The following is a 26356-nucleotide window of genomic DNA, read 5'->3' as shown; positions in this document are numbered from 1 at the left end:
TCGCGGGGCCCTCCCTGCGTCGGGCGCCCAGCCTCGGGGCAGGGTGCCCGCGGGCAGGGCCTCGGGGCGGCCCGCGGACAGACGGACAGACGGACAGACGTCCCGGCGGCGGAGCGCGGAGGCCGCGGCGCGCGCAGCCGCGGGGCTGGGGTCAAGGCCGGGGCGCCCGGGTGGCGCGGGAGGGGTGGCCGGACGCGCGGGGACGGCATGGGATGTGACGAGCGGCGCGCTGTGCATTGTGGGAATCCCGGGGCCGCGGCGACTGGTTCCAGTTCACTCGGCAGCGGAGCCGGGCGGAGGGGGCGAGCGCGCGGCGCGCGGGCGGGAAGCGAGGAGGCGGGCGGGCGGGCCAGCGACGAGCGCGGAGAGAAAAGGCGCGAGCGGCCGAGAGGGCACGGGCCGGACACCTAGCTGCTGCCGCCGCCGCCGCCGCCGCCGAGCCGCCCCGTAAGTGCCGCGCGGGCCCCCTCGCCCCGCGCCCGGTCCCCGCCGCCGGGTCCGGCCACCGCGCGCTTCCGGCCGCGGGGGCCTGGGAGCGGCCGGGCCTGGCGCGCACGGGCGGCGCTCGGCCGGGCTCGGGTCGCCGCGCTCGGCGTGGCCCACGCGGGGCCTCGCGCGCGCACGGCGCCCTCCCAGGCCCTCCCCGCCCGGCCGCGCGGGATTCTCTTTGGTTTTGTTCAAACAGCGAACCCGGAAGCCAACTTCTCTCCAAACCGCGTCCTCCTGCCCGCGCCTGGGCGCTTTTGTGGGAAGGCGACAGTGCTGGCCCCTCCCCCGGCGACCCTTCCCGGGGCCGGCGGGCGGGCTAAGCTAGAGGCCCGGGGAGGCCCCGCGGCGCTGGCCGGCCAGCGTGGGCCCGGGCGACCGGGAGCTGCGGTGCTCGGAGTTGTACTTGGTGAGGGCCCCGCGGGCCCGCGAGTTGCCGGCCCCAGCACAATAAGTCGGGCCCGAGAGCCAGGTGGCCGTGGTGCAGGCGTCTGGCTCGCTGTCTGCGGGGAGGGGAGGGTTGGCGGCTGGGGGATACTTGTGGGATTGGAGCCAGGCAGGGCCGGGGAGGGGGTTGTCCAGGGACTGGCTGGAGAGGGGACGCGGGAACCCCCGCTGCCCTCGCTCATCTTCTGATCGGCCTTTTGTTTGCTTTGTGGTTGGGAGGTTTTTGTGTTTTCTTCCTTTCTTTTTTTCTTTCTTTCTTTCCTTTTTAAGGTAACTCCAGAAGGCTGTAGGCTTCCCGGTGGAGAAGGCCGGGAGGGAAGGGACTCGCTGGGGGTGGGGTGGAGTGGAGAGGTGAGTGCGCTGGATGCTGCAGGCGGTGTCACCTGACAACAGGTGTGCGGGGTGGCGCGCCCCGCCTCCACTCCTGCAGGGACCACGGATCACTCAAGGATCTGGTCGGCAGGCTGGAAGGTTCTTTTAGACAAGATATTAGGAAAAATATTGCTGAGTTTGAAAGTGAGAAATGTCCCTACAATCAGCTAAGACAAACCTGGAATTCAACAATTACAATTACCGTGAAATCCTTGTAAGATTTTAACGACCCAATAAACAGCATATAAAAATAGACAATTAAGAGGGGCACTCCTGCTAGCTTCTCTTTTTCTTCCACCTTTGTGATTTGAGGTTTTACCGTTAAAGAGGGGGCAAGGTGCTTTGTTCCAAGGCTTCCTGCCCCACAGACTAGGGGAATTTCAAGCAGCTTTAGGTTTGAATGGGAGACTCTAGTTGTAAGTTTGGTGGAATCCGCCTATTGCAGGGGCGCCTTTAGTGCCTTCAGGGGGGGGTTACCGGCTCTGAAATGGCCACTCCCTGCCTGCAACTGGAATTAATACCCATCGTACAACAACTAGCTGAAGTTGGGTAGGCGCATCTCTGTCTTGCACAAGAGGCTCTCCAGTGAAGATAAATATGCTTTTAAACCTTATATTTTTTTCCTTTTTTAAAAGTTTTTTTAAATGTTTATTTATTTTTGAGAGAGAGGGAGACACAGAATCCGAAGCAGGCTCCAGTCTCTAAGCTGCCAGCACAGAGCCTGATGTGGGGCTTGAACTCATGAACGGTGAGATCATTACCTGAGCCAAAGTAGGTTGCTGAACTGACTGAGCCACCCAGGTGTCCCATAAACCTTTTTTTTTTTTTCTTAACAAAACAAACCAAAAACCCTCAGTCTTTAAATTCTTGCCCCCTATAGTTTTAGGTGGAGGGTGGGAAATCTCTTCATTCTCGTATTTCGTTTTAACCTGTCACCATTGTTAATGCTGATCCCTAAAGGCATTGGGGAGGTGGGAAGGGTTTAAGTGAAAATTATTTGAGGTAAGTAGGTCCTTTAGAATGAAGAGTAGTCTGGAACATCACATGTGACAGTCTAATACATTGTCCTAAGTCACTAACGTGGTCTATACCAAAGAGCCCAGACACAGGGAGTGGTACATCTCATTCTGCCATTTCTTCCGGTCCTGGTGACAACAGAATTCCAAGAGTCCTCATCCTTTCCCCACAGGAAGGCTTGGAGTACATGTTTTCTGGGATCTGCCTCCAATACCTTCAGAGCTAATGCTGCCCCCAGTCATTTAAAGGAGATTTATTTAAATAAACAAAAGTGCAAAGTCCAAGCTGATGAAGTCCAATAAGAGCCTATATGTGGTATTGATCAGAATTGCAGCAGCTTCTAGTTTTTGGTTTGATTGTGCCTTTGGATTTGTGTTGGGTTTTTCAGAGCCCCATTCTTGGCACATATGCTGGGAAGGAGCAGGGACGAGAGGGACCCCGCACCTATCCTGTGAGTCCTCCCCACGTTCTACAGTTTTAGAAGTACATTAGGTCCCACCCCATCTCTTACGAGGGAGCCCAGATGGGTTCCAAAGAGTTGTATAGCTTGTTTTCTGGACTGGTGTCTTAAAGTCTTCCAATAAATATTTCCTGAGAATCAACTCTGAGTCAGGCACTGGGGACAAAAGCATGATCAAGAAGTGCTCAGTCCTTGTCTTTGGGAAACTGACTCAAGGAGAAGACAGGCAAGGGGCTATTGCGAGTTTGGTGCAGAAGGCCACAGGAGCTCCCATAGTAACCCCCAGAAAGGTGACATAAGCGGAAGCAAGCCCTTACTGTACAGAAAGACCAAGTAGGAGTTGGCTGGGCAACGGAGGGCAGATGGAGACAAGTGTTTGAGGCCTGGGGAACCCCATGTGTCGAGTCTTAGAACAGTGAGGATAGAGGTCATATGGGGGAACTGCCAGAGGCTCAAGATGGCTGGATCGTGGAGGGAACTCAGGTGAAGCTAGAAGAAGCCGTTGAAGGTTCTGAGCAGGAAAGAATCATGGCCAGATGTTTTTTATTGTTATTGTGAATACTTCATGTATTCCACAAATACTGAATGGCTTCTGGATGGCAAGCCCAGCCAGCCAGGGTCCTGCCCTATTGAAGCTCACATTTAAAGTTTTCCTTTGATAACCTTCCACTGAAATTATTATCTTAATGTTTGACACAACTTTTAAAAGAGAGAGGAGTGTGAATTAAAGTTTCCTTGTGAGGCAGGAAGACAGTGCTTTGCTATTGAAATGTCGTGCTGACTCCCCTAGCCTCTTGTAAACTCTTTGCTGAATAACACTTGGTTCGGGTTTCTGTTTGTTCCCCACCACTAAAAACCTAACACACGAGGAAGACACGTGTGCTGGAACAAAAAGTGCCATTTAGGATTTATTTATTATCTCAATTTGTCCTTTTCTCCTTGTTTGTAATCCCTTGGTTCACTGAGGGCAGACTGTAAGTTCTTTAATCCTCCGGCTCCCTTTATGATCTAGTGTTTTATGAATGGAGAGAGAGGTTTTCCCCGATTGGCTCGAGCACCAGTACAAGTCTCTGTTCTCGGCCAATCAGAACGCTGTTTCTGAACCCCAGCTCTGTGAGCGATACTTGTGTAGTAGATCCTCCTGCCTCTGGAGACCTGACAGCAGTGACACCGTTAATCATCTGGTATGATAGGAGCAAATGGAAGAGAATGCTGTAAACAGGATTAGTGTCCTGTGCTTCAGAATTAAGTGTCTCAGGTTTGCTGTCATGATTGGACTTGATGGGAAGCTGACAAATGCATGTGGACATGTGGGCATTCATCCAGCTGCAGGGAGTGGATGGTGCAGTCCTCCCTCGGCGACAGCAACTGTAAGCGCTGATCGCTCAGGTTCCCTGTCCTCGGGTGCTTGGGATGGGGGCCGTGTGACTGCCAGCTCCGCAGCAATTCTGGTCGACATTTCATTCGGTATCAATATGCACAAATTCATTGCTTAGGTAACAGAGGACTTCACAATCTCCAGCTCAGGTGGTTTTCTAAGTGCCCTGATTAAGAGTTTTCTGTGCTGTAGCCTTAGTGGAGGTCAGTCACTTACAGGTGTGAGAAAGGGAAGTATTTCCCTCCAGTCTCTTACTGGCTAGTTGCCTGGCAAGAGGAGAGGTGGCTGGAGCCACAGAATTATTAGGGAGTGGGAAGGCCTCTGTGGGGCTCCCACCTCAGCCGTCAGGGCCGTTGTGGTGTTTCCTCCCTGGGAATCTCTAAGATGGCCCCACAAGCTCCCTGAACTTCAAGGGTCTCAGCTCCCACAGGGATCGGCCAGGTATGTGTCCGTGAACGGTTTCAATGAAGGTCCCTGACTGCTGTCCCACTTGCCACATTTCTGAGTCTTGTGGCCTTTGGAAATGCTGCCCTCATCTTTGTCCAGAGAACTGTAATTGCATCCAACTAATTAGTCACCATCCAGCCAGCATTTGAGGGCCTACCAGGTACCAGGCAGGGCAGTGGGTTCCTGGAGGTACACTGGGGAGCAGACTGGTACGTCCCACCAAGACAGACAAGGAAATTGGCCGTGATGATACCGTATAGCAGCTGCTAAGGTTGGGGAGGTTGGCTTCAGGATATTTATATAAATTGGATGTTGAGTAGCAATCCAGTTGGAAGAAAGGGCTGGGAACTGCATTTGCAGAGCACTTTATATAAGACTGAGAAAAGCAATTGAACATATTAAAGAATGGTGTCAGGGTGAGGAACGTCACGAGGGATTTGTAGCTGGGCTCGGGCCACACGCAGGAATGTCCACTAAGGACTCCGGGAGCCGTTCGGCCTGGTGGAGCCCTCGTTGCTGGAAATAGGGAGAGATGGGCGGGAGGTCAGTGGGGCCTTGTGCGCAAGGCTGGAGTCTGGGCATAGGGCTGGCCCAAACTAGACTGTGACTGGCGGGCACAAGGCACCGCCACAGCAGGAACAGACACAGGGCTGGAGAGAGTGCTATAGACTGAGAGGGTGTTATGTGCCGAAGTGACGAAAGTGGTTTACAGGGCAGTGTGGAGCCTGTTACGGTGCCCTGTTGGGGAAGGGTGCAACAGTGTGGTAGTAGGTAGGACAGCCCTTTGACCCTCTTTCCTCTGTGGCCCTTGTGGTAGTAGAGGGCTTGTCATTCTCATGTCCATCTTACTCGTGGGATCCTCACAGCCAGGCCTCTCGCTAGTCCTGTGCCAAGAGGACAGATCAGGTGCCCCGGTCACAGCTCAGTTGTTGAGGAGCCGGTGGTCAGAGACCTGCCCATCACTCAAGCCTAGCTTGTCTCTGGGTAAGCCTTGGGTTTCTGCAAGCAAGGTTCATGTCTACTGTGATTGATTTATAGTTGGAGGAGTTGCAGAGGTAAAGACCACAGAGATCCCTTTGGGATCAACCACAGAGTCTTCATTTCCTGGCCCGATAACAGTCAAAAAAGCAGCTACGCTCTTGTGTAGTGAGGTTGCCTGAGGCCGTGTCACTGTCTTCAAAGCACTTGGGGTCCTCCCTAGGGGTGAGGACTTCTGGTTTATTGAAGGGGGGCTCTCCTGGATGATTAGCCCGGGAAGGAAGGACATCGCTTTGTCAGTCTGACAAGATAGTACAGCTGTTTCTTTCCTGAGCAATGTCCATGCCTTGAAGAGAAGCCGAGTGTGCAAGAGGCCACTTTTTTCTGTGACGTAGGACTGTCCATCTCTCAGAAGAGGCTGGATGCAGGGCATGGGTCAAACAGGGCCCAACAGGCTTTGGCTGGTTGCTCCCACCCTGGCTTCAGGGTCAGCTTTCAAGTTGGTTTGTTATAGGACAGAGACTGGCTGTTTTCTGAGCAAATAGCAAAAGGGCGTTTCTCAACCTCTCTTGCAATCATGTGTGGCCACATGACCAAGTTCTAGTCGATGAATCATGGTCACTAGTGGTATGCTCCGCCTCTGGGTGTGGCCCCCGAAGGCCTCCATGTGTTAGCATCCACGACCTCTTTCCTTCTGTGGTGACATTGGGAATTGTGCATTGAAGGATGGGGGGCAGGGTCTGGGTCCCTGAATCATGTGGAGAAGCACCAACCAATCATGGAAACCTACTTTGGACTTTCCACGAGAGAGAAATAAGCTATGGGGGCTTGTTTGTTACAGCAACTGGTACTGTCCTTGCCAGTTCAAATACCCAACATTGGTTTTCGAGGAGGCGGCCTTTGTTCATTGTTGTTGTTTTTATTGACTTACCTGAGCACCCATTCAGTGAGTTCTTGGCAGGCCCCGTATATGCATGTTTTGTTCAGTTTTCCCACCAAATGTTTGAAGTCGATTCTAACTTCATCCCCACTTGACTGATGATAAAATAAGCTCAGAGGGTAACATCATATCACGTGCCCAAGGATGCATGGGTGGTAAGTGGCAGAGCCAACTTGAATGAGGTCAGTCTGACTTTGGAATTTGAGTTACGCGGCCTAGTGCTCAACAGCCACTTCTATCACGGCCGCTCTGTCCCCAACGTGGGTGCCCACACCTCCATAGACCCCTGAAGAGTAGTATGGAGCTGGCACATTCACAGGTTCATCTGGAGACTGCCCAGACACAAGATGATTTTCTCCAAGATGTTTTTAAAGTCCGTACACATGACTGGATGTCACGAAGCTGCATGGCTGACTCAGACGTCTTTCCAAGCTGTGGCTGCACATTGGGGACCTAGTTAGAAGTGCAGGGAATAAAAAAGGGGTGCCTGGGTGGCTCAGTCGGTTGAGCATCCGACTCGATTTCAGCTTGGGTCACGGTCCCAGGGTCGTGGGACTGAGCCCCACGTGGGCTTCGTGCTGAGCGTGGAGCCTGCATAAGATTCTCTCTCTCCCTCTGCCCCTCTTCCCCGCTCACTTGCATGTGCACGCACTCTCTCTAAAATAAAAAAAGTGCAGGAAGAACGCAGGGAAGGGTGAGGAGCAGGAGCTGCAGGACCGCCCCCAGGGGAGGGGTGAAGACGGGGCTGCTTTATCAGGAGCCTGACTGAAAACTAGATGTGAAGATGGTTTCCTCTCAGCATGATACCCCTTGAGGATCCATGACGTTTAAGGCCCTGCCTGGGACCCCGGGACTTAGGGATGAGCTGACCACAGTGCCTGGCATCAAGTAGCTTGCGGTTCGGCTGAGCTGGGCAGGCAGGCACACAGATACATGCCAGGATATGTTCTCTGGGAGCGTGAAGCATTGAGCGATTCCAGTCCACGGCTGGGTCCTAGGACAGGGATCTCACGAGTGCCAGTGCAGCAGATTGGCACAAGGACAGAGGGTGTCACAGGCAGGAGAGACAGCCTGTGTAAAGACATTCTGGACACTGCATCCGAGGGCAGGAAACCAGTGGTGGCCTGGAGCATCACCCCCAGGGTGAGGGGTGGCAGGAAGTGATGCTGCGGAAGTAGTTGAAGGATGCTGTTTGTGGCTGGCTCAGGGTGGTGAGGAACCAGCAAGGGAGCAGAGATCCCCTGGCATCCATGGAGAGAGACTAGTGCTGGGGAGGGTAGATGAGGAGTAGAGAGAGCTGAACCGAGGCAGGGAGGCTGAAGAGGAGGGAAGAGGCTTCGGCAATTACGAGGTGGGTTCAACAGAGCTTGGCTAATGGCTGGGTGCTGGGAAAGTGGGCAGAGAGAATGGGCCCATGTTGACTCCCGCTTAGGGGCTTCATGCACGAGGTTGTGACTGCTGGAGCTGAAAATTCCACAGGATTTGGAACAGGAAGGGATTCAAGGTGCCCATGGGATTGTCATGTGGGTCCTAGCCACAGGCAGTCAGAACAGAGCTCTGGGGCTCTGTAGCCAGGTGTGCACTGGACTAGCGACCTGGGAGTCACCGTCCTGTCCATGTCCATGTCCACGTCAAGACTCTTGGCTGGAGTGGAAGGAAGGCACCAGGAGCATCACTTTTAAAGAATGAGCATGTCTAGGGCCCATCAGGTCTCTGAATGCTAATGGCTCTTCCCTGGGGCAGGATGTTACTGATTCCCACAGAGGCAGCCCCAAACCTACCCAGACAGGTCTGCCTGGAGATAGGGCTGAAGCCTGTGCTCCAGTAAGAATGGGACTGAGCTGCATTCATCATCACTGACTGCAGGCCTCTCCTGCTGAAAGAGGGGAAATGTTCAGATCTGAAAACTCTGGGTCCAGAGGCATTGGGTTGGTCTGTGAAACACATTTGTGGTAAAGCAAACGACTGCTAGGAAACCCAGCGGCAGTTTTCCCTGCGAACACACACATGCACACGTGTACATATACCATTTCCTGCTCAGAGTGAGCATGTGCACCTGTTTGCAGGGAATGTCTCAAGATGGAGCTCATCACAGCAAGAAATGGAGCCATCTCATTGTTTCAGAGAAGCGCAGACCCTTCTGGGACTCTATTTTTAACACTCAGTGATCCATTAACACTTGGTACCCCTTGATGAGAAATACAAGGGATTATCATAGTCGTCTTTAGTGCCCCACCCCCTGCCACAACCCTCCAAACATCTATTCAGAGCTGGGGCTTGAGCCACCTTCATTCTGTCAGAGTGCCCCCAAATTCTGCTCTCTGTTGTTTTGGCCATGGCTGTCAGGCACATGACTTGAGATATCTTAGGGGTCACACTAATGTTAGGTATGAACCACAAGCATGTTCCGAATACAGGGTTGGGCATCAGAGTAACAAGGATTCCTGACTGTCGCCTCCACTGGCATAGAGGCCTGGCCTGTTGGAGCTGGAGGCACCCACACAGCACGCAGCCTGATCTCAGTTTACCAGTAGATGGGAGACCTGCCCATTTGGTTGAATGATTGAGCATAAATGTCCTCTAAGACATGCTTGCCTCGTGCCGGAGAACAGGCTGAGAGGCCTGTTCACAGCTCCTCTCCCAGCACCCTCACTGCCTTTCATGATGATCATTTAAATGACTGTAGGGTTGTTTCCTCTTTCTCTTCCCCTCTTCCCCACCAACTCTGGGAGGACAGCGACCTCATCTGCCTTGTGTACTACCGTCTCCGTTTTCCAGCATCATTCCTAAAGTGGATGCATGAATGACCGGAATGCTTTTAGCAAACATCTGAGACCTTGAGTGCTCTTAGCAAACATGCAGGCCTCAGTGGTACTGTGCTAGGGGCCCAGCCAGGGGCAGCTCTCTGAAAGCCGGGCTGTATGCACATCACCGCCGTGGTGTGAAGTGCAAGGGAGCCCAGTGGATGGAGGGGCTGTACCCGAGCACTCAGGGTAGGGATGGCAGAGAGCAGGAACCAAGTGTGAGGAATAGAGGAGGTCTTGGCGAAAGGGCACAGCCACTGCAGGGGAGGGCACTTGAACTATGTGTGACCCCCACCCCTGCCCTGTGTCCGAGTTTGGACCCCAGGAGGTATGGGGTGAAGCTGGATGGATGTGCCAGGCCTAGATTTCTAGGGCATCGCATGACAGGCCCAGGATCTTGATTTGACCTTAGGAACTGTGGCAGCCAGAGAAAGCTTTAACACCGGGGCCGTCGAGTACTCAGATTCCTATGCACCACCCTCAGAGGGCCAGTGGATTGGAGAGTAGGGCGAGTAGTGGGGAGATCTCTTCAGGACATATTTGCGATCATTTGGTTAGAGATGACCTGGATCCAGTCACAGTTGGGGTGGAGAGGAGAGGACCCTCCATGAGGTGTTGAAAAGGGGGCATCCTCTGGACTGCGTGGCATTTTGGATATGGATTAGGAGGAGGATCAGGGTAAGAAAAGCCCTTCTCCCTCTTCTCTAAGGACAGGCCCAGCTAGCAGACTGGGCGTGTTCTGAGGGCCTGTGATTGCAGCCTGACTATCTGCTGAACTCCTGTGAGCTGCCATTGCCCCTCACGGGGAAAGGGTCACGAGGTAGAGATCCTGCTTCCATCAGGCGACCTAGGTGTCAGGCTTTACGTCTTTATTCCAGGGGAAGGTGACATCGTTTGCTTTTTTTCCATGAAGACTTCAGCAAATTGATCAGCCCCGGTCTCAAGTGTATGAAAATGTAATTATTAAACAAGCATATTGGACGTAGCCAAGAAATCCCATTTTCTTTTATACCACGTGGCATAAAGGCAGGGCACTTAAGAGCACTCATTGTCAGAGTAACGTTTAAATGTAAGTGGCCGATAAAATTGATGTCGTGGTATAAAATGTGAAAAGCGTAGCCAATCTCTTCTTAGGGGCCAGAGTGCGCCAACCAAGTGCACGGACTGGGCCCGGAGGACTCAGTGGCCGCGAGGAGTGGCCTTTCTTGTAGGGGTCGGAGAGTGTGGGGAAGAGGGGTGAACTGCCCCCATGATCCTGACGGCTGTGCCTCTTGCCTCCACAGTGTGTTTACTGACTCACCTCCAGGGCCACTGCCATGTCGAGCCGGGGTGGGAAGAAGAAATCCACCAAGACCTCCCGGTCTGCCAAGGCGGGAGTCATCTTCCCCGTGGGGCGGATGCTGCGGTACATCAAGAAAGGCCACCCCAAGTACAGGATTGGAGTGGGGGCACCCGTGTACATGGCTGCCGTCCTGGAGTATCTGACAGGTGAGTGTGCCCGGGTCCACCAAGGAAGGGCTCTGCTGTGCTCACAGAGTGGCTGTTCCAACACTTGCCCAGGACTGATGGGACCTATCTGCTTCCTTTTATTTTGGAACTTTTCAAACCCACGGAAGACTCGTAAGGGTAGTACAATGAACATTTTCACCTAGGTGTCCCGGTTGTTAACATTTTGGCCCCTTTGCCTTTTCTCCCCCCCACCTTGTGTGTGTATGTGAACATGCATGTGTGCACACGTTTGTACCTTGATTTTTGGCTGTTACACAGTCCATGTGGAAATTTCCTTAATTGTCCCCAAAATGTCCTCTATAATTTTGTCTGGTTGTCTTTCCTGACCCAGGATCCATTTCAAGATCACACATTTCCTTTGGTTGTTGGGTTTCTTTCGTCCTATTGAAGCTGAAACCGTTCCCCAGTTTTCGTGACATGGACATTTTTGAAGAGTGCAGGCCAGCTGTGTTGCAGAATGTCCTTCAGCCTGGGCTGGTCTCAGGCTTGGATTTGAGTTAAACATTTTGGTAGGGGGATTGCCTAAGTGGCATTGAGGCCTTGCCTGGTATCACGCCAGGAGGCGCCTGATGTGGATTCATCCTGCCATTGGTGATTCCGTTTGGTCATTTGGTTAAGGTGGTGTCTAATGGACTTCTGTACCTCCTGAGTCACAGTCTTCACCCGATGGCTTTGGCATCACTTGATGATCTTCCCTGAATCCGTTATAACTGTAGTGGTTATAAAAGAGTGATTTTTCTATTTCTGTCATTTCTGTTACATTTATCAGTTGGCACTCTTCAGTAAAGAACTTACTTTCCTTCTGCCCTTCCTCTCTATTTCTTGTACTCTCAGTGTTGCTTCATGGACTTCGTTGGTTTAGTGGGTAATACACTATCCTTTCATTGCTCTGTATGGTGCTCACCTTGTCCCACATATGACCTTCAAGCTGGTTCTGCTGTGCTTTGCAGCGGCCTCTTCCATTCTTACACATCTTCTTGCCTTTTCACACAATGCGATGTTCTAGACTCACCCTGAATTTTCCCAGCACCAGTCTTGGAATCAGCTCTCTCTCTGGCGGCAGGGGGCGGGGGGGGGGGGGAGGGATAGAAGGGGTGGTCCTTTTCCCAGAAATAATCTTACTGGTCTTACTGGTGGCTCCATGGCAATTGTGGGAAGCCGGTTGGGCAGGGATATCACCCCCATTTTTAGTGATGACAAAACCAGCCTCAAAGCATAAGAGAACTTGCATAGGGTCGCATATAGCCACTGAGGAGTTGGGATGGGACGCAGATCCTGCTGGCCTGTTGTAATGCTTTTACCACTTACTGTTCCATACACAGTCAGGGTAGCTGGCAGGAGGGGCACCCTTGATTCTTGCAGCCAGCCCTCCTCCAGCCAGACGAGGAGACTCAGCAAGACAAGGTTTCCTCTTCCGAAGTGGTAAGAGGAAGCAGAAGAGCTGGGTTACCTCTTGCTCTCCCTGGTCTCTCATTAAGGCAAGAGTGAGGGTTCTTCCATAAAGAACATGGTCCTGAGGGATATAGTGTCTTTGTTCTTTTGAGAGCATCTAGGCAGGAAAAGACATGGGTGTATTACAGTTGGGAGGCATCTGTACTTCTGGGACATTTAACCCTTGGCTCCTCAGAGACTGTTTTAGGTGGCATGCCTGGCAGCATGCGCTAGTCGTGATTCTTCTCTTCTGTAGATGAGGAAACAGAGGACCGGAGCTTGTGACGCAGGCAGGAAAACCATGTATGACGTTGGCAGTCAGGGCCAAAGTTACTAGACAGGAAGCAGAGGACATTTCTAATTCTGGCTTGGCGGTTGTATATGCTCTGTGACCTAGAGTGATTCACTTAACCTGTGTGGACCCCAGTTCCTTTACAACTCAAAATGTTGTTAACAGCCCATGTCCCACCAGCTCCAGGCTGCTGTGACAGCCGCAGGTCTTTGTTTGAGCACAACGGGAAAGCTCATGTGCTGGGCATACCCAGCTAGGCCACGGTTCCTGGTGCCCGAATGCCATGATGTCCCTGTCACGGGGATGTCCACAGACACTACCGGTAGGTCAAGTACAACATCAGTTTCGTGTCTTCCGTCAAGCTTCTACCATTTAGTTTGCTGGGGGGGAGACCATTGCTCCGGCATATCTGAGGCAGTTACTATGTGTGCCACGCAGAAAATCTAGTCGTCTTTGGTTGCCTGGCTGGCTCTGGAACTGAGCACAGTGCTTATGAGTTTGAGGCCAGTGGGTCCATTCTCATGGGGCCAGAGACCCTGACTCTGTTTGCACCCACAGCATTATGCCTTTCCCGCCCCCTCTCTCGTGGGTGTGTGGGAGTGGTCACAGAGGGGTGTGGGAATGGTCAGGGCAGCCCATCACTAGGGCTAGAAAGTAGCTCAAGGCAAATCTTTACTCAGGCAGCAGCCTTGTTAACCCCTGTGTATTAAACATCATACACATTTTTAAGTTTTACCAAGTCCTCCCAGGAGAGCTACAGTTAGCTGAATCTGAGCCACTTTTTGCTGCCCTCACATACTGCTGAGTCATTGGCTTGACCGTTGCCTTATGCCTGCCCCCAGCACGGTGCCTGGCCTATGTGACAGACACCTCGGGAGACATCCTGAGCCATCAGTCACTTTTGTGGTTACTTGAGTCCTGTTCCCTGATGGGAGAGTAGCTGAGCTCTGGGGTCCTATCCAGTGAAAACGCTGCTCCGTTCTGCCCCTCAGAACAGTGCTGCATGCCCACACTGACTGACCAGCCCTAAGCTCCCTGGGCTGGGATGTGTGAGCATGCGGGTATTTGGAAGTTCTGAGTGTCTGCCCACTCACAGCTTTGGTTTTGATCCATGAGTGAGAAGGGAAGGTGGGACAAGCCCGCTTTCTGTCCCACTCTTTGATTTTATTTCCCTGAAGACACTTTCTGGTTTGTTCCACACACTTACTGAGCACCTGCTATGTACCAGTCACCATGCTAGGCCCTGTTTGAGAACACAGGAATGACTGGGGCCTGTTCTGTGGGGCTCATGGTCTAGTCTGGGAGAAAGAACCAACCACACCAGATGGTTACTGCCTGTGATAGATTCCACAGAGAGCGTAAATAGGCCAAAGTGGGGCCGGGGTAACTGGGGGCCTGGAGATGAACTGGCTTGGGAAGGCTTCTCTGAGGAGATCTCAGCTGAGACTTGGAGAAAGCTGTGCGGCCAGCCGGCCCTGTGAGAGCTGGGAGAGGCGCAGTGCCACTCACTCACCTGTACTCCGTGTGCCTGCCGGGTGCCAGGCTCATCCCAGACCTTGAGGAAGACAGGGAAAGAGCGGGAAGCCCGAGCAGCAGCCGTCTAACAGCTCAGGGCCTAGACAAGGCTGCGGCGCAGACATCATGCTCTAACACCAGGCATGTGAAGCGAGTACCACTCACTCAGCAGGTCCTCACCGAACATGCATCTGGCCCAGGGATCAAATCCAGAGCAAGACCTTTCCTCACCCCTCAGAGCTGTCTGTTCGAGTCCGGCCCAGGCAAGAAAAAGGCGGTGATGCTGCAGAACTGTACGTGCTGCTGGTAGGTGTCAGGCCAGAGGATGCTTGTTAACCCGGTAACCAAAGCTTCCCTGCCTGTCCAGTCGTCACCTGAAGAGCCTTGTGGAAGGATTATGTTCTCTGCTAGACCCAGACTCTTACAGGTGGTGCACACAGTTGCAGGCACGGTGATGGCGGAGTGCCCCATGGTACCCTTGGACATGGCTGGGCTAGGCCTCCTGCCTTCAGCAGGCCTCAGTGGAGAGATGAGGGGTCTGAGAGGGCTTGCTAAGAGGACTGCTGAGCTACAGGGCCCTGGTGGGACTAGGTGGCTGTGGAGCAGGGAGCTGACGTCTCCTTGGTGGCCGGCCCTGGGGACCATGTGGGACGCCACAGTGTTCAGTAGACATCAGGAAGAGGCAGTGGAACTGGATGGATAAGATGTGGACCCAGGTGCCAGAGCCGCCCTTTCATTTCTGTGGCCTCAGACAAGTCGCTCACATTTCTGAGCTGTGGTTTGGTTATCTGTACAATGGTGTTGTGGGGAGTGTCTCCCAGAGTTCTAGAAGCTGCAGTGAGAGGATGCAGGGGAAGTGCTCTTCCCACGCCCTCACGGTGTAAGTGCCCAAATCTCACATTAGCATTTGAGAGAGGAGGAAGTCCCTGGTACTCCTGCTCTGGCTGCTGAGGTGACTTTCCTTAGGGCTGGTGATGGGGGCTGTCGCCGCCCGCTCATGCGTGTTATCCTTCAACTCGCCAGAAGCCACCGGGCCTCACCAGACGCCCGCAGAATGCCCTGGCAGCTTCAGGCCCTACTCTCCCTGCTCTGTTTCAAGTGGCACTTGACTCCTCCTCCTGAAGCCTGTACTGGCCTCACCACCAACATGTCCTGTTACCGAACTCTTCTGTCTGATGTTGGAGGCCACTTCTGACTGAGCATCTGGCACATGCATGGAAATCTTCTTGGAAGATTTCTTAGTTAGCCAGGAGCTGAGCATGCCAGAGCTGAGGCCAGACCACCGTTAAGAGAGCCTGAACCAGGGTGCCTTGGGTTGAGCCAAGTCATGATCTTGCAGCCCGTGAATTTGAACCCTGCGTTATGCTCTGTGCTGACAGCTCAGGGCCTGGAGCCTGCTTCAGGTTCTCTGTCTCCCTCTGTCTCTGCCCCTCCTCTGCTTATTCTCTCTCTCTCTCTCTCTCTCTCTCTCTCTCTCCCTCCCTCCCTCCCTCCCAAAAATGAATACATGTTTAAAAAAAAAGTGTCTGAACCACCAGCAGCCCTTCAGACAGGGGACCATCAGAGCCCAGTGACACCCCACCACCACCCTCCCACCCCCGCCATGCAGAGCGTGTTTTCAGTGGTGAGGGACCACATAGGTTCTCCTTCGTACAGTCTGCTCCCGGCCGGGGTAGATGTGGGAGGAGGTTGTAGCTTTGTATCTTGCTCTGAAAAGTGAAGCAGGCCTCTCTTTGTCCTCTTGGGTCCAGAGCCCAATCATCTGCTGCACTTAAAAGGAAAAAGGCAACACTTGGAACCAGCTTGGTCGTGGCAACCAGATAGGTCCTTCCCCAAATCCAGCTTCCCTGCTGGACTCTTTCTGGAGTTCTCCCCAAGCAGTGTGACACTGTCCACTTGTCTTCTCAGTGTGGAGGACTATCTGGGCCTCCCTCCATTCTCCACCAGGGGAGTATAGCAGCCTGTATTGCTCTTGGGGCTCTGTGAGGATTGACACTGCATCTAAAGTGTTTAGCCAGCTTTCTTAGTAACCACTCAATACATGGTAGATGGAAGTAAGTGTTACTGCATGGAAACTGAGGCAGTCAGGGCAGCCCCAGTCCAGTCATTGTCTTTGCCCCCATGGTACTGTGGTACTTCTCCCTTAAATGACATGTAAGGCAAAAGGGAACCTGACTTTAATCAGTTCAGAAGCTTCTGGAATCTATCCTCTGTGCCCAGCATAGCACTACTGGAAGGCATAGGAGATGTGAAATGAGAAATATATGGCGTGGCTTTTGTCCCAGTGACCTTTCCATTGATGATGGGGATCCCCAAGCCCAGAGACCAATAAGGGAATAGGGCAAACGGGGTGAGGGGGATAAGTTAAAGGTACTTGAGTCCCACAGTTGGGGGTGGAGGGTGGTGGGAAATGAACAGTGTGTGGTAGAGCAAAGAGCAAGCACCCTTATGATTTGATGGTCTTGAGTCATGGGTCAAGGTCCTGTGGGTCAGCATTGCTCAAACAGTGCTCAGCAGAACCTATGTATCTGGTGAAATTCGAGAGGTATTCCACCAAAAAAACACAGCCGTATGACTGAGGTCAGAAGATGGCTAGATTCACATCCTCTCTTTTGAGGTGGATTTATGAATAACCTCGACAATTTTCTCAGTAAAGGAATTTGTTTTAGTTTGGGAACCAGCAAGAAATAGCTTTCTTTATGGCAAGACTCTTTAGAGCCTTTAACATGTTGGTGTCACTGTGAATCCCCATGGGAAGGAGCTGTGCTACATAGTGGTTCCCAAACTTTTATCACAAAAGTCTTTAAGGAACACCTTTAAACACCTTGCACAGTACAGTGTAGGGAACACTGGTGTGGCTTTAGCCCATGACAGATGGCACTATGAGGAAGGCTCAGTGAGGAAACAAAATTGAAAGCTGTCATGAAGAACCAGCTTTGGTTTGTTGTGGCATTGAGGCAGGAAGCTTGGCTGATAGATAAGGAGACCTTGGGTCTTCCTCTTCCATACAGGGCCCAACCCATAGAAGGTGCCTGAACATTTGCTAGGTGAGGTGGTATCTTGGGAAGCCCTTAGCACTTACTTTGCTGAGTTGCTCAGATATTGACTCGGAGATGGCCTATCATACCCCAGGCTCTGTGCCGGACACTGAGGTCCAAGACAAAAGTCTCTGCCCAAGGAACTTACTTCCTGGAAGGGAAGTGCCTTTGGAGCCATTTTATCCAACCCTTGAGCAAAGAACAGGCCCGGTTCCTGTTCATCAAATCCAAAAAGATGTGCGATGACATCTTTTCCTTTTTTGGGGGGTGGGGGGCAGAAACCCTGTCACATGGCCTGAGCACAAACCTTACTCTACCAACTTCCCTCCTAGTACTTAAGCTTGTTTGCAGAAATTCAGTGCACTCCCAGAGGGTTTCTCTGAGAAAGATGTCAAGCCCTGGCAGCCAGCTCTCAAGACTGAATGCTGACACCTTGTGATAGGTATAGACTCTCCCAAGGTGGCTATGGGAGCAGCCTGCTGGTATGGGTCCCTAAATTGTGGTCCATTTAAAAACCCAGCACCAGGGGCGCCTGTGTGGCTCAGTCAGGTTAAGCATCCGACTTCGGCTCAGGTCATGATCTCACTGTCTGGGAGTTCGAGCCCCGCGTCGGGCTCTGTGCTGACGGCTCAGAGCCTGGAGCCTTCTTCAGATTCTATCTCTCCCTCTCTCTCTGACCCTCCCCCATTCATGCTCTGTCTCTCTCTGTCTCAAAAATAAATAAACACTAAAAAAAAAATTTTTTTAATAAAATAAAAAAATAAAAACCCAGCACCATAGGACTGCATTTCCACCTCTCACAAGGTAAGGCTATAGCTAGAATTTTTTTTTTTCCTGTCTTCTTTGGATCTAAACTACAAAATGATGACCTCTGGAGTTTTATATTTCTAAACCCCACTCCTGCCATTTTCCCAAGCCCTGCCCCTCTCAGTGCCCATGTTTCAGCCTTGGTCTTCCCTCTCCTGTCTCTTGTTGCGGACCAGAGCCTCCCTGTCTTCTAATCAGTACCTGGAATCTTCTCCCCATAGATGCTCCAGTCAGAAGCTGCCGTGGTGAAGTTTACAGGGCCAGCTCCTGACCTGGGGAACAAGCAGGGTCCCCTGGGTGACCTTATGGCCACTTTGCAGACTAGATGAGTCTCAGCCCTTGTGCCTGACCACATCCTACAATAAAACCCTAAGGGAAAGGGGTGACTCTTGCGAATATACCTTGCTGTCTGGTTTGGCTGACGAAATGATCATCCTTATCCCAAGTTTCAGCTTGCTTCATTTCTGATCTGTAACTGGGTCAGATGCTGCATATCTCTCCTGTGTTAGGGGCTGGGTTGCACTCCGTCCCCGCCCTGTCTCCTCTCAGTGCTGGAGGGGGAACCCTCCCTTTCAGCAGCCCGTCCTGTTACACCTATCGGACTTGGTGCTTCTGGCCTAGGAAAGAAAGGATCTGACAAGCTTGGCAGATTGAGGTAGGCAGAGGCTGCCCTTGGCTCCATCACTTACCTGGCCTCTTTACCACTTTCCTATCCAGGACACCCGAGTGTGTCCTGTTACTCCTGCAGCTAAAAATAGGGCAGGAACAAGAGGACAGTCAGGCTGGCTCCTTGATACTCTGAGGCCCCCCCAAATTTCTGCTGAGTCTCTTGCTTGTCTGCCTGACCACTCCTACCTTAGACTAACACTTCAGGCCAGGACCCAGCTAACTCCTGCTGGCACCTTCTTGGGCATTCATGCTGCCCTCAGGCTCTCACCACCCCACAGTGCTCATTCTTCTGCAAAGCCCTTTGCCAGTTTTATTCTCCTGAACACACACACACACACACACACACACACACACACACACACGAAAGGGAAGAGATTTAATGAGCCAGAGGGCTGCAACTAGAATGAAGCTGGAAACACTGGAGTTGAGACTAGTGCACTGGACACCCATTGTGTGCAGACCATAGTTAAATTCATATTCCCATTTTGGGTGATATGAGCAGTTTGTGTTTAAAAATGTAAGAATATAGGGGCACCTGGGTGGCCCAGTCAGTTAAGCATCCGACTTCCATTGAGGTCATGATCTCGCGGTTCGTGGGTTCAAGCCCCGCGTTGGGCTCTGTGCTGACAGCTCGGAGCCTGGAGCCTACTTTGGATTCTGTGTCTCCCTTTCTCTCTGCCCCTCCCCCAATTGCACTCTGTCTCTCTCTTTCTCAAAAATAAATAAACATTACAAAATACATATTTTTTAAATGTAAGAAGCTAAAGCTCATCCATAATGCCATTGCCCAGAGATAGCTGCTGGGCCTGTATGCCTCTTGTGTGTATGCACACACGCATGAAAGGAAGTTAGATTTTAGCTTCAATATTTGTTTGTATTAATATCTGCGATTAACGATCTCCACTGATAGCCCATCACAGAAAATCATCATTATACATAATCTTGCAGAGCCAATCATGAGTTAATTTAGGAGGTGCTCCCACCTATGCTGCACTGTTAGTTCTCCCTCACCCTCCCAGGGGAGTAGATGATTCCATGGTGGGTAGACATCCGAGGAGTGCTTGGGAAAGCAGTTTATCACAAGGTGCCTTTGACATTTTCTTCGTCGTGAGCTGTCGGCCTGCTCGCCTGTTAGCAGATCCAGGGTGGGCAGGCCTCAGGGCTTGAGGAGAGAGCCTGGAAACCGCCACAGGGTGCAATGCCTGGAGCTTCGCTACCCCAGGCAAGATGTGGAGGTAGAAGCCCGGCTTGACAGCACCCTTCTCCCACAAGCACGTGAATCTGCCATGGAGCTCAAACACTGAGTTTCTATCCAGTCCACCACCCAGTCCTTCCAAAGGGTCCATAAGGTGGTCCATGAGAGTGTAAGTGTGACTGGGGCCCACTTCATGAAACAATGGCCCTGCTACCCTCCCATCTCGGGGCTGGGGGCTGGACTGTGTCACTGGGATCAGAAAGGAACGGCCTCATTGCTTTCTTTTCTCCCAGGGTGTGGCTGGTCTTCTTACTCTCTTAGCAGTGTCTTTCACAGAGCTGAAGTGTGTGATTTTAATGAAGTCTGGCATCTTAATTCTTTTTTCATCTATTATGCCTTTGGTGTTGTCTCTAAAAAGTCCTCGCCAACCCAAGGTCATGCAGATTTTCTCCTATGTTATCTTCCAGGAGTTTTATAGTGTTTTATGTTTAGGGCTATGATCCATTTTGAGTTAATTTTTACAAGGGGTATAAGGTCTGTGTCTAGATTCACTTCTTGGGACGTGGATTTACAGCGCTAGCGCCATTTGTTGACAACCTCTCTGTTTTCTCCAAGATAAGCTGCATTGCCTGGGAATGCTCAGTGGTCAAGGAATCTCACTGTTGCGTCATGATTTCCCTGGGAACGGTGACATGCCACTTTCATTTCTGCCATTGGGGTCTGCAAATGCATCGACAAGTTCCCTATCAAGGGCTGGGTTTTTGCTGGGGCTAGTGGAAAAGCACACAGCAAGACAAAACCTGTTTTTGGATTCAGGCAAGGAAAAAGGTGTGCCCAACACTAAGTGTGCCTCTTTCCTCTCAGATCTGCCATCTGGGATCACTTAATTGTGACTGAGGTACATCCTTTAGGATTTCATTTCATGAGGTCTTTTAGTGATAAGCTTTCTCAGGCTGTTTTTGAACACGCTTCTGTCACATCCATAAAGTCGTTAGCTGTTACTTCTTTAGTGTCTCTATTCTGGGATCTTTCTCCTTATAAAACACAAATCAAATATATGTTAGTGTTTCATTCTTCCATATCTGTTCATCTCATTCTTATTTTTCATTTCTGTCTTGCAGGTCTTATTTGTGGATAATTATTTCTGATCTATCTTCTGGAACTGTCTCCCAGTTTAATAATTCTCTCTTCAGCTGTGTCTTATCTGCTATTTAATTCAGTCACTGAATTTTCAATATCAGCTTTGAAACTTATTTCTAGAAGTCCTGTCTGGTTTTCTTTTGAATCGGCTTGGTTGTTCTTTATAATTTCTTATTTTCTCTTCATTTTCAAAGTTTTCTCTAAAAATTATTTCTCTAACTAAAGTCATTGTGTATTTATTTGAATAGCTCATTTTTTCAATTTCATCAAGGAAAATGACAAATATGACTGTATATATCTAAAGCATATAATGTGATGATTTGATATCCATACATATTGTGGAATGATTGTCAAGTTTATCTGAATAATCCTAATAATGGAAGTCTTCATAAATCTATTTCTGCCAGATTTTGTTGTTCATAAAGTCTACCTCTCTTCAAGGTTACAAAGGAATTCCCCCTGTGCTTTTGCTTGGTATTTTTATGTTTTAATTTTTTACATTTTTACTTTGATCCATTTATCCTGATACATAGTGTGAGATAAGGATCGACTTAATTTTATTTCAGATGGTTACCCAGTTTTCTCAACACAATTAATTGAGTATCTCATCTTTTCCCTGGTAATCTGAGATGCTACCTTTACCATATGTGAAATTTCTAGATATATTTAGGGTTATTTCTGGGCTTTATTTTCTGTTTCATTGGTCTGTCTAGTTACATACTTTATGTTTCTCATATCTGGTAGGTCTTTTATTGTCTTTGATTGTTTTCTTTACTAAGTGATGTTTACCAATGGTAAAATTTCCATGTTCCCCTGGACATATGGTGAGACATTCATTTCCCTTCCTGCTCTTTTTCCTACCCAGTTCTCCTCCCAGGAGACAGTATTATTAGTTATATGTATGTTATCTATCTTTCTAAAGATATTTTTCTTCTCCATTTTCATTTCAAAATCTAAAATATGAAATGCCAAGAAATAATCAATCAGGATAATGGGTACATGTGATATGCACAGACTGACACTGATATTTGAGCCAGAATCTTGGCTGGGAGAATCTGAGGATTGTTGATCTCCCCAGTACCCCCCAGGCCCCTGAGCCAACCCTGAGACCTCACTTGAGACTGTGAGGTGAGGCCTGCCTGGATCTTGGACCATCAGGGGGCTGGGATGACTTTCCTCTTGGATGACTGCTTTATAGTTCAGTTCATACTGCCTGCCATGGATCCTGAGTGTTGGCTCTAATACATGAAACCAGGTCAGTGCCTTGGAGAATGTCCCTGTACTTCCATCCTTAATCACGGTCTCAGTGGTGCAAGTGCTTAGTGTACTTGTTTAGTGATCCATCCTTAATGACCTATTGGTGAAGGAGTTACCAAGCTCTAACCAGGTGCAAGGTGCCAGGCTGGGTGCTGAAAGTTGAAAGAATCTGTGTTCATTTCAGAAGATTTGTACTGAGTGTCTGTGATGGGTCAGACATATCGGAGGTCGTATTTGTGACCCCGGGGCTGGAACTGTGCCTTCCCCACCCCTCCCCCATCACTGTGTGCTCAGCTGCCAGCATGAGGGCTTACATTCTGCAGCCGCTTAGTAAATAGTTTTTTACTGAAGGTAAGAAGACCAGCTACAGGGATGAATTTCAGGAGGAGGGAATGTGGGTAAGGTCACAGGCTGCCAGGAAATTGATGAGATGGGAGCTGAACTAGACCCCTGGATTTTTAAATGTGGCATAATTAGGGTTATGCTAATGACACCAGGGCATGGGGGCCAGACCGAGCTGAGCAACAGCAAGTGTCAGGCAGCTGTTGGTGGCAAATGGGAAGGCGTGGGAAGTTTATCAAGAGCTGATCTCTCACTTCTGACACAAAAGCCACTGAGGATGTCTGTACCTTGAAAAGCGGAGGAAGTGAGGAGCCACTCCACTGACTTAAATAGCAGCATCCCAGGAGCCTTGCTAGGAGTACCCCAGGGTCTCTCTGTGGATGACCACCAAGAATGGCTTTAAAGAACTACTTACTAAGAGGAGAAGGAAGTGATAAGAATTCTACAAATATCTTCTCTCTTGATATCTTCCCGTTAAAATATCAGCAACTAATAAAACATATTTATAGTCCTCTTGCTTTCTTTCCCTGCCTGAGGGCCTCTATGTCTAGTCAACCTAGAATAAAATATGGTGAAAGTGAAAAGCCACTCCTCAGAGCTATAAATACGTTGTAGCAAGAAGACAGACCCAAAGGGTATTCGGGACAGTGCACCTCCCTCCATCTCCCTGTCTCTCCCGTCCCCCCTACCCCACCCCCCAGCCGCCTCCAGTTCCAGCTGCCAAGAGGATAACAGGGACTCTCCTTGCATTTGCCAGGCTGCTCAGCCTGCCTGCAGCTCTGACCCTGGCTCCCACCTTCCTTTCCTTTATGTCTTCCCTCCTTCATTTTATGTCCCACCTTCCTTTTTAGGCAAGTGCCTTCTGTGTGGTAGCCAGAAGAGCGTGTTCCCTGGTACTTCAGAGGCCTGTGACGGCGCCTGATGCTGAGGTGTCCTCTCACGGGATTACTGTCATGCCCGCGTACACAGGGAGACATTTGTAGAGTGGCCTTTACAGAAGACATTTATAAATGTCGTCCTCATTACAAGGAGGCTCTTGCTCTGCCAGAGCCCACATTTCTTGCCTGCAGGACTGTGGGAGCCATGTGGGAATCCAGGGCCTCTGTAAAAGGCTAATCGTAGGCTTCCCTTGCCATGTCTGTCCTGATGGATGCTCCTTGTGGTAACTGGTAACCAAGGTAGTCTTTGGTTAACATTTATCTGCTGCTTCTGTAAATCTGGCTATTGGCTGCCGAAAGTCAGTATCAGAAAATGAGGGCTTTTACCTGGAGGAGCATTGGTTTCCTTGCCCTCTGGCCTCCTCCCCAGGCCCTGGCAGGTCCCCATTCCAGATTGAGAGTGGCTTGTAGTAATGTTAGTTTTGGGGGCATGGAGGCTGGTGCTTTCAGTGCTAGGCAAAGGCAGAGCGATTAAGGAATGAAACATCTGCCTTATAGTGAGCACTTGCTATGTGCCAGGCACTGGCTAAGTGCTTCACATTTGGTAGTTCACAGAATCCTTCTAAGCCTATTCTGCTTAGAAGGAAATTGGGGCTTAGAGTGTAAGTAACCTCTGCGAGGCCACTCAGCATAGTGACCCGTCTCTAGAAGAGCGTCTCCTGTAGGTTCTCTTCAGGAGCTCAGACCTTAGCAGTTACCAGGAAAGCATGGGGGTCTCAGGGTCCCTCAGTATACTGTGCATCTCCGTTGTCTCCAGTGGACGTCACAGGAGGATGGTATGCACCCAGTCCTCCAAGGCTGGCCTGGTCCTGGGTGGAGCCACAGCCTGGTGAAGGAGGCAGACAAGGCCTCCCAAGAGGGGCAGGCCCTGAGCAGTTGCAGGGTCCTGTGGCCTGGAGTGGGCAGAGGGGACAGGGGTCCTGCAGGATGGGGGGTCTGGAGGGGCGAGGAGTCACTGACAGGAAGGAGATGGGTTTGAACACAAGAAGGGCCGTGGCCGTTGGCATGACCTGTGCTGGGCTATAGAGAAGGGGCGGTCAGGTCACTGTCGGAGGTGCTGGCTGTAACAGCTGCAGGACAAGTGGGGTGCTGGGGGAAAGAGGAGCGAAAGAGCCCTAGGAGAGAGGAAGTCAGTGCCCTCATACTGCTCTAAAGAGAGTTGGTGATGCAAAGAACCTAAAAAGTCCAAATGCTCATAACTCTTGTGAGAAGCAGGATTGAGCAGGCTGGGACAGCTGTCAGGGCCTGGGGGGCGCCTGTGACGCAGAGTTGCGAAAGCTGGGGGTGCGGTGGGGAGGGGGGGCGGTGCACATACCATAGTTAACCTCTGTTCATTTACGCTGAGTTTTCATTTCATTTCTGACATTTTGAAAAGATAAACTGTGCATAAGGGAAACAGCACCAAAGAGGGTAGAGCAAAATGCTGTCCCCCCGACGGAGTTCCACTGAGAGTAGGCATGTCTGCGCCACAGGTCCGTGAACGCGCATGCGCGCCTAAGGGCGGAGGACAGGCATCGCCTCCGCCCCCCGCACGAGGGCAGCCCGCCCCACGCGCACTTCTTGTTCTCCTCCTTAAACGTCTCTCTGTGAGGGAAGTGTCACCACGTCAGGGCTGTTGCAGTGAGTTTCCTCTTTACGTTACCCCCTTCAAATCTTTTCATTTCAGCAGACATCTGATTGTTCGCCCCTTCCCGAGATGAATTAAGAACAAATGGCTGTGATTTTCCATATCAAAACAAACACACATATTAACCGCTTCCTTGAAGATTAACTTGGCGTCCTTGAAAGGGAGTGAGTGGGAGGGCAGAGGGCCTGGCCCAGCTGTCAGCCAGGGGTGGGGAGAGTTAGAGCAGGCTTTCCTGGGCCCGCCCCCCGGCACCTCATCCTTCCACCTACCTTCCTGGGCCTTGACTTGTGCTGTCTCAGCAAACGGTTTTGGTTCTGCCCCTGCTGTGGCGCACTCTGTGGGGGTCAGACAATAGCCCCAGACCCCATCCCTAGGCAGAGACTGCCTGTGGGGCCGCCCTGGGTGCTGCATTCTATCAAGGTAAGTCTGGCAGCCCCAAGGTTAATCAGGTTCAAGTGCGTTTTTCAAACATATGTAAACTGTTAAGTGTAACAGCAAAGAGTAAACTATCGGGCAAGGAAACACCAGGTTTTCTATATTGCTTTTCTCCTCCTCCTCCTTCCAACTCTCATGCACGTGCATCTATCCGTTTAGCTAGGCCGTTAGTGTGATAGGAGGAAACTGAGGAATAGGAAGTTTAGTTTTCTTCTCCTGGAAAACCAGCCTGCTACATTTTTTAAAAGATGAAGTGTGTGGTTGTAGCCCCAATAACTGCAGTTTACATTTATCCACCGCTCTAACCATGGAACTTGGTAACTCATTAATCCTCACCAGCCCTGGAGTGACCTAATTTTCATCCCCTTTCTATAGAGAGGGAAAGCCTGCCTTGGGTGTGCGTTGGCCATTCACAGCAAGGTGTGGGAGCTGGGATTCATACCCAGGCTGTCTGACAGCAGACCCTAGCTCTAGCACGCTGCCCTTTGTGGCTCTTGCACTCCGTTCAAGACAGACCGAGGAGGTAAGCTTATACAGAAGTGCTGGAGACTTGGGGGAAGATACAGGAAGATGTTCCAGAAAGGGAAGGTACTCAGGCACTGGGCTGGGTTGCAGGGTTAGAGGAAGGTCATGTTTGTCAAGATTGAGATCTCCTTTTTCTTAATCTGTATCATGTAGAATGACCTACTTTTTACTTGGAAGTCTAAGAACCAGCTTACTTTAGAAACTCCCAAATTAAGCTGTATTTCTGTCTTACTGGGAGACGTGGGGAAGGTGGGAGACTAGACCAAATGCTCATGGGTTTTTAGGAGGGGTCTGTAACGTGGGCTTA

General features: G+C 50.9%; 1 protein-coding gene across 4 annotated transcripts in view; it reads left to right on the top strand.

The window, feature by feature from the left end:
• The first annotated feature begins 310 nt into the window (after positions 1 to 310).
• The window catches only part of LOC102960233 (core histone macro-H2A.1), a 79291-nt gene continuing 53245 nt past the window's right edge, over positions 311 to 26356 (top strand). For 2 of the 4 annotated variants that reach the window (XM_042984345.1, XM_042984324.1), the window contains exons 1-2: positions 313 to 447; positions 10613 to 10817. In XM_042984345.1, coding sequence (XP_042840279.1) covers positions 10646 to 10817 — 172 coding nt within the window. In that variant the 5' untranslated portion in view covers positions 313 to 447; positions 10613 to 10645. Of the gene's footprint in view, positions 448 to 10612; positions 10818 to 26356 lie in introns of all 4 variants that reach the window. The other 2 variants (XM_042984339.1, XM_042984329.1) reach the window with 2 other exon arrangements.

Source organism: Panthera tigris, chromosome A1 (genome assembly GCF_018350195.1).
Source record: "Panthera tigris isolate Pti1 chromosome A1, P.tigris_Pti1_mat1.1, whole genome shotgun sequence".
In the NCBI taxonomy this organism is placed as follows: Eukaryota; Metazoa; Chordata; class Mammalia; order Carnivora; family Felidae; genus Panthera; species Panthera tigris.
This window is presented reverse-complemented; position numbering and strand designations above follow the sequence as displayed.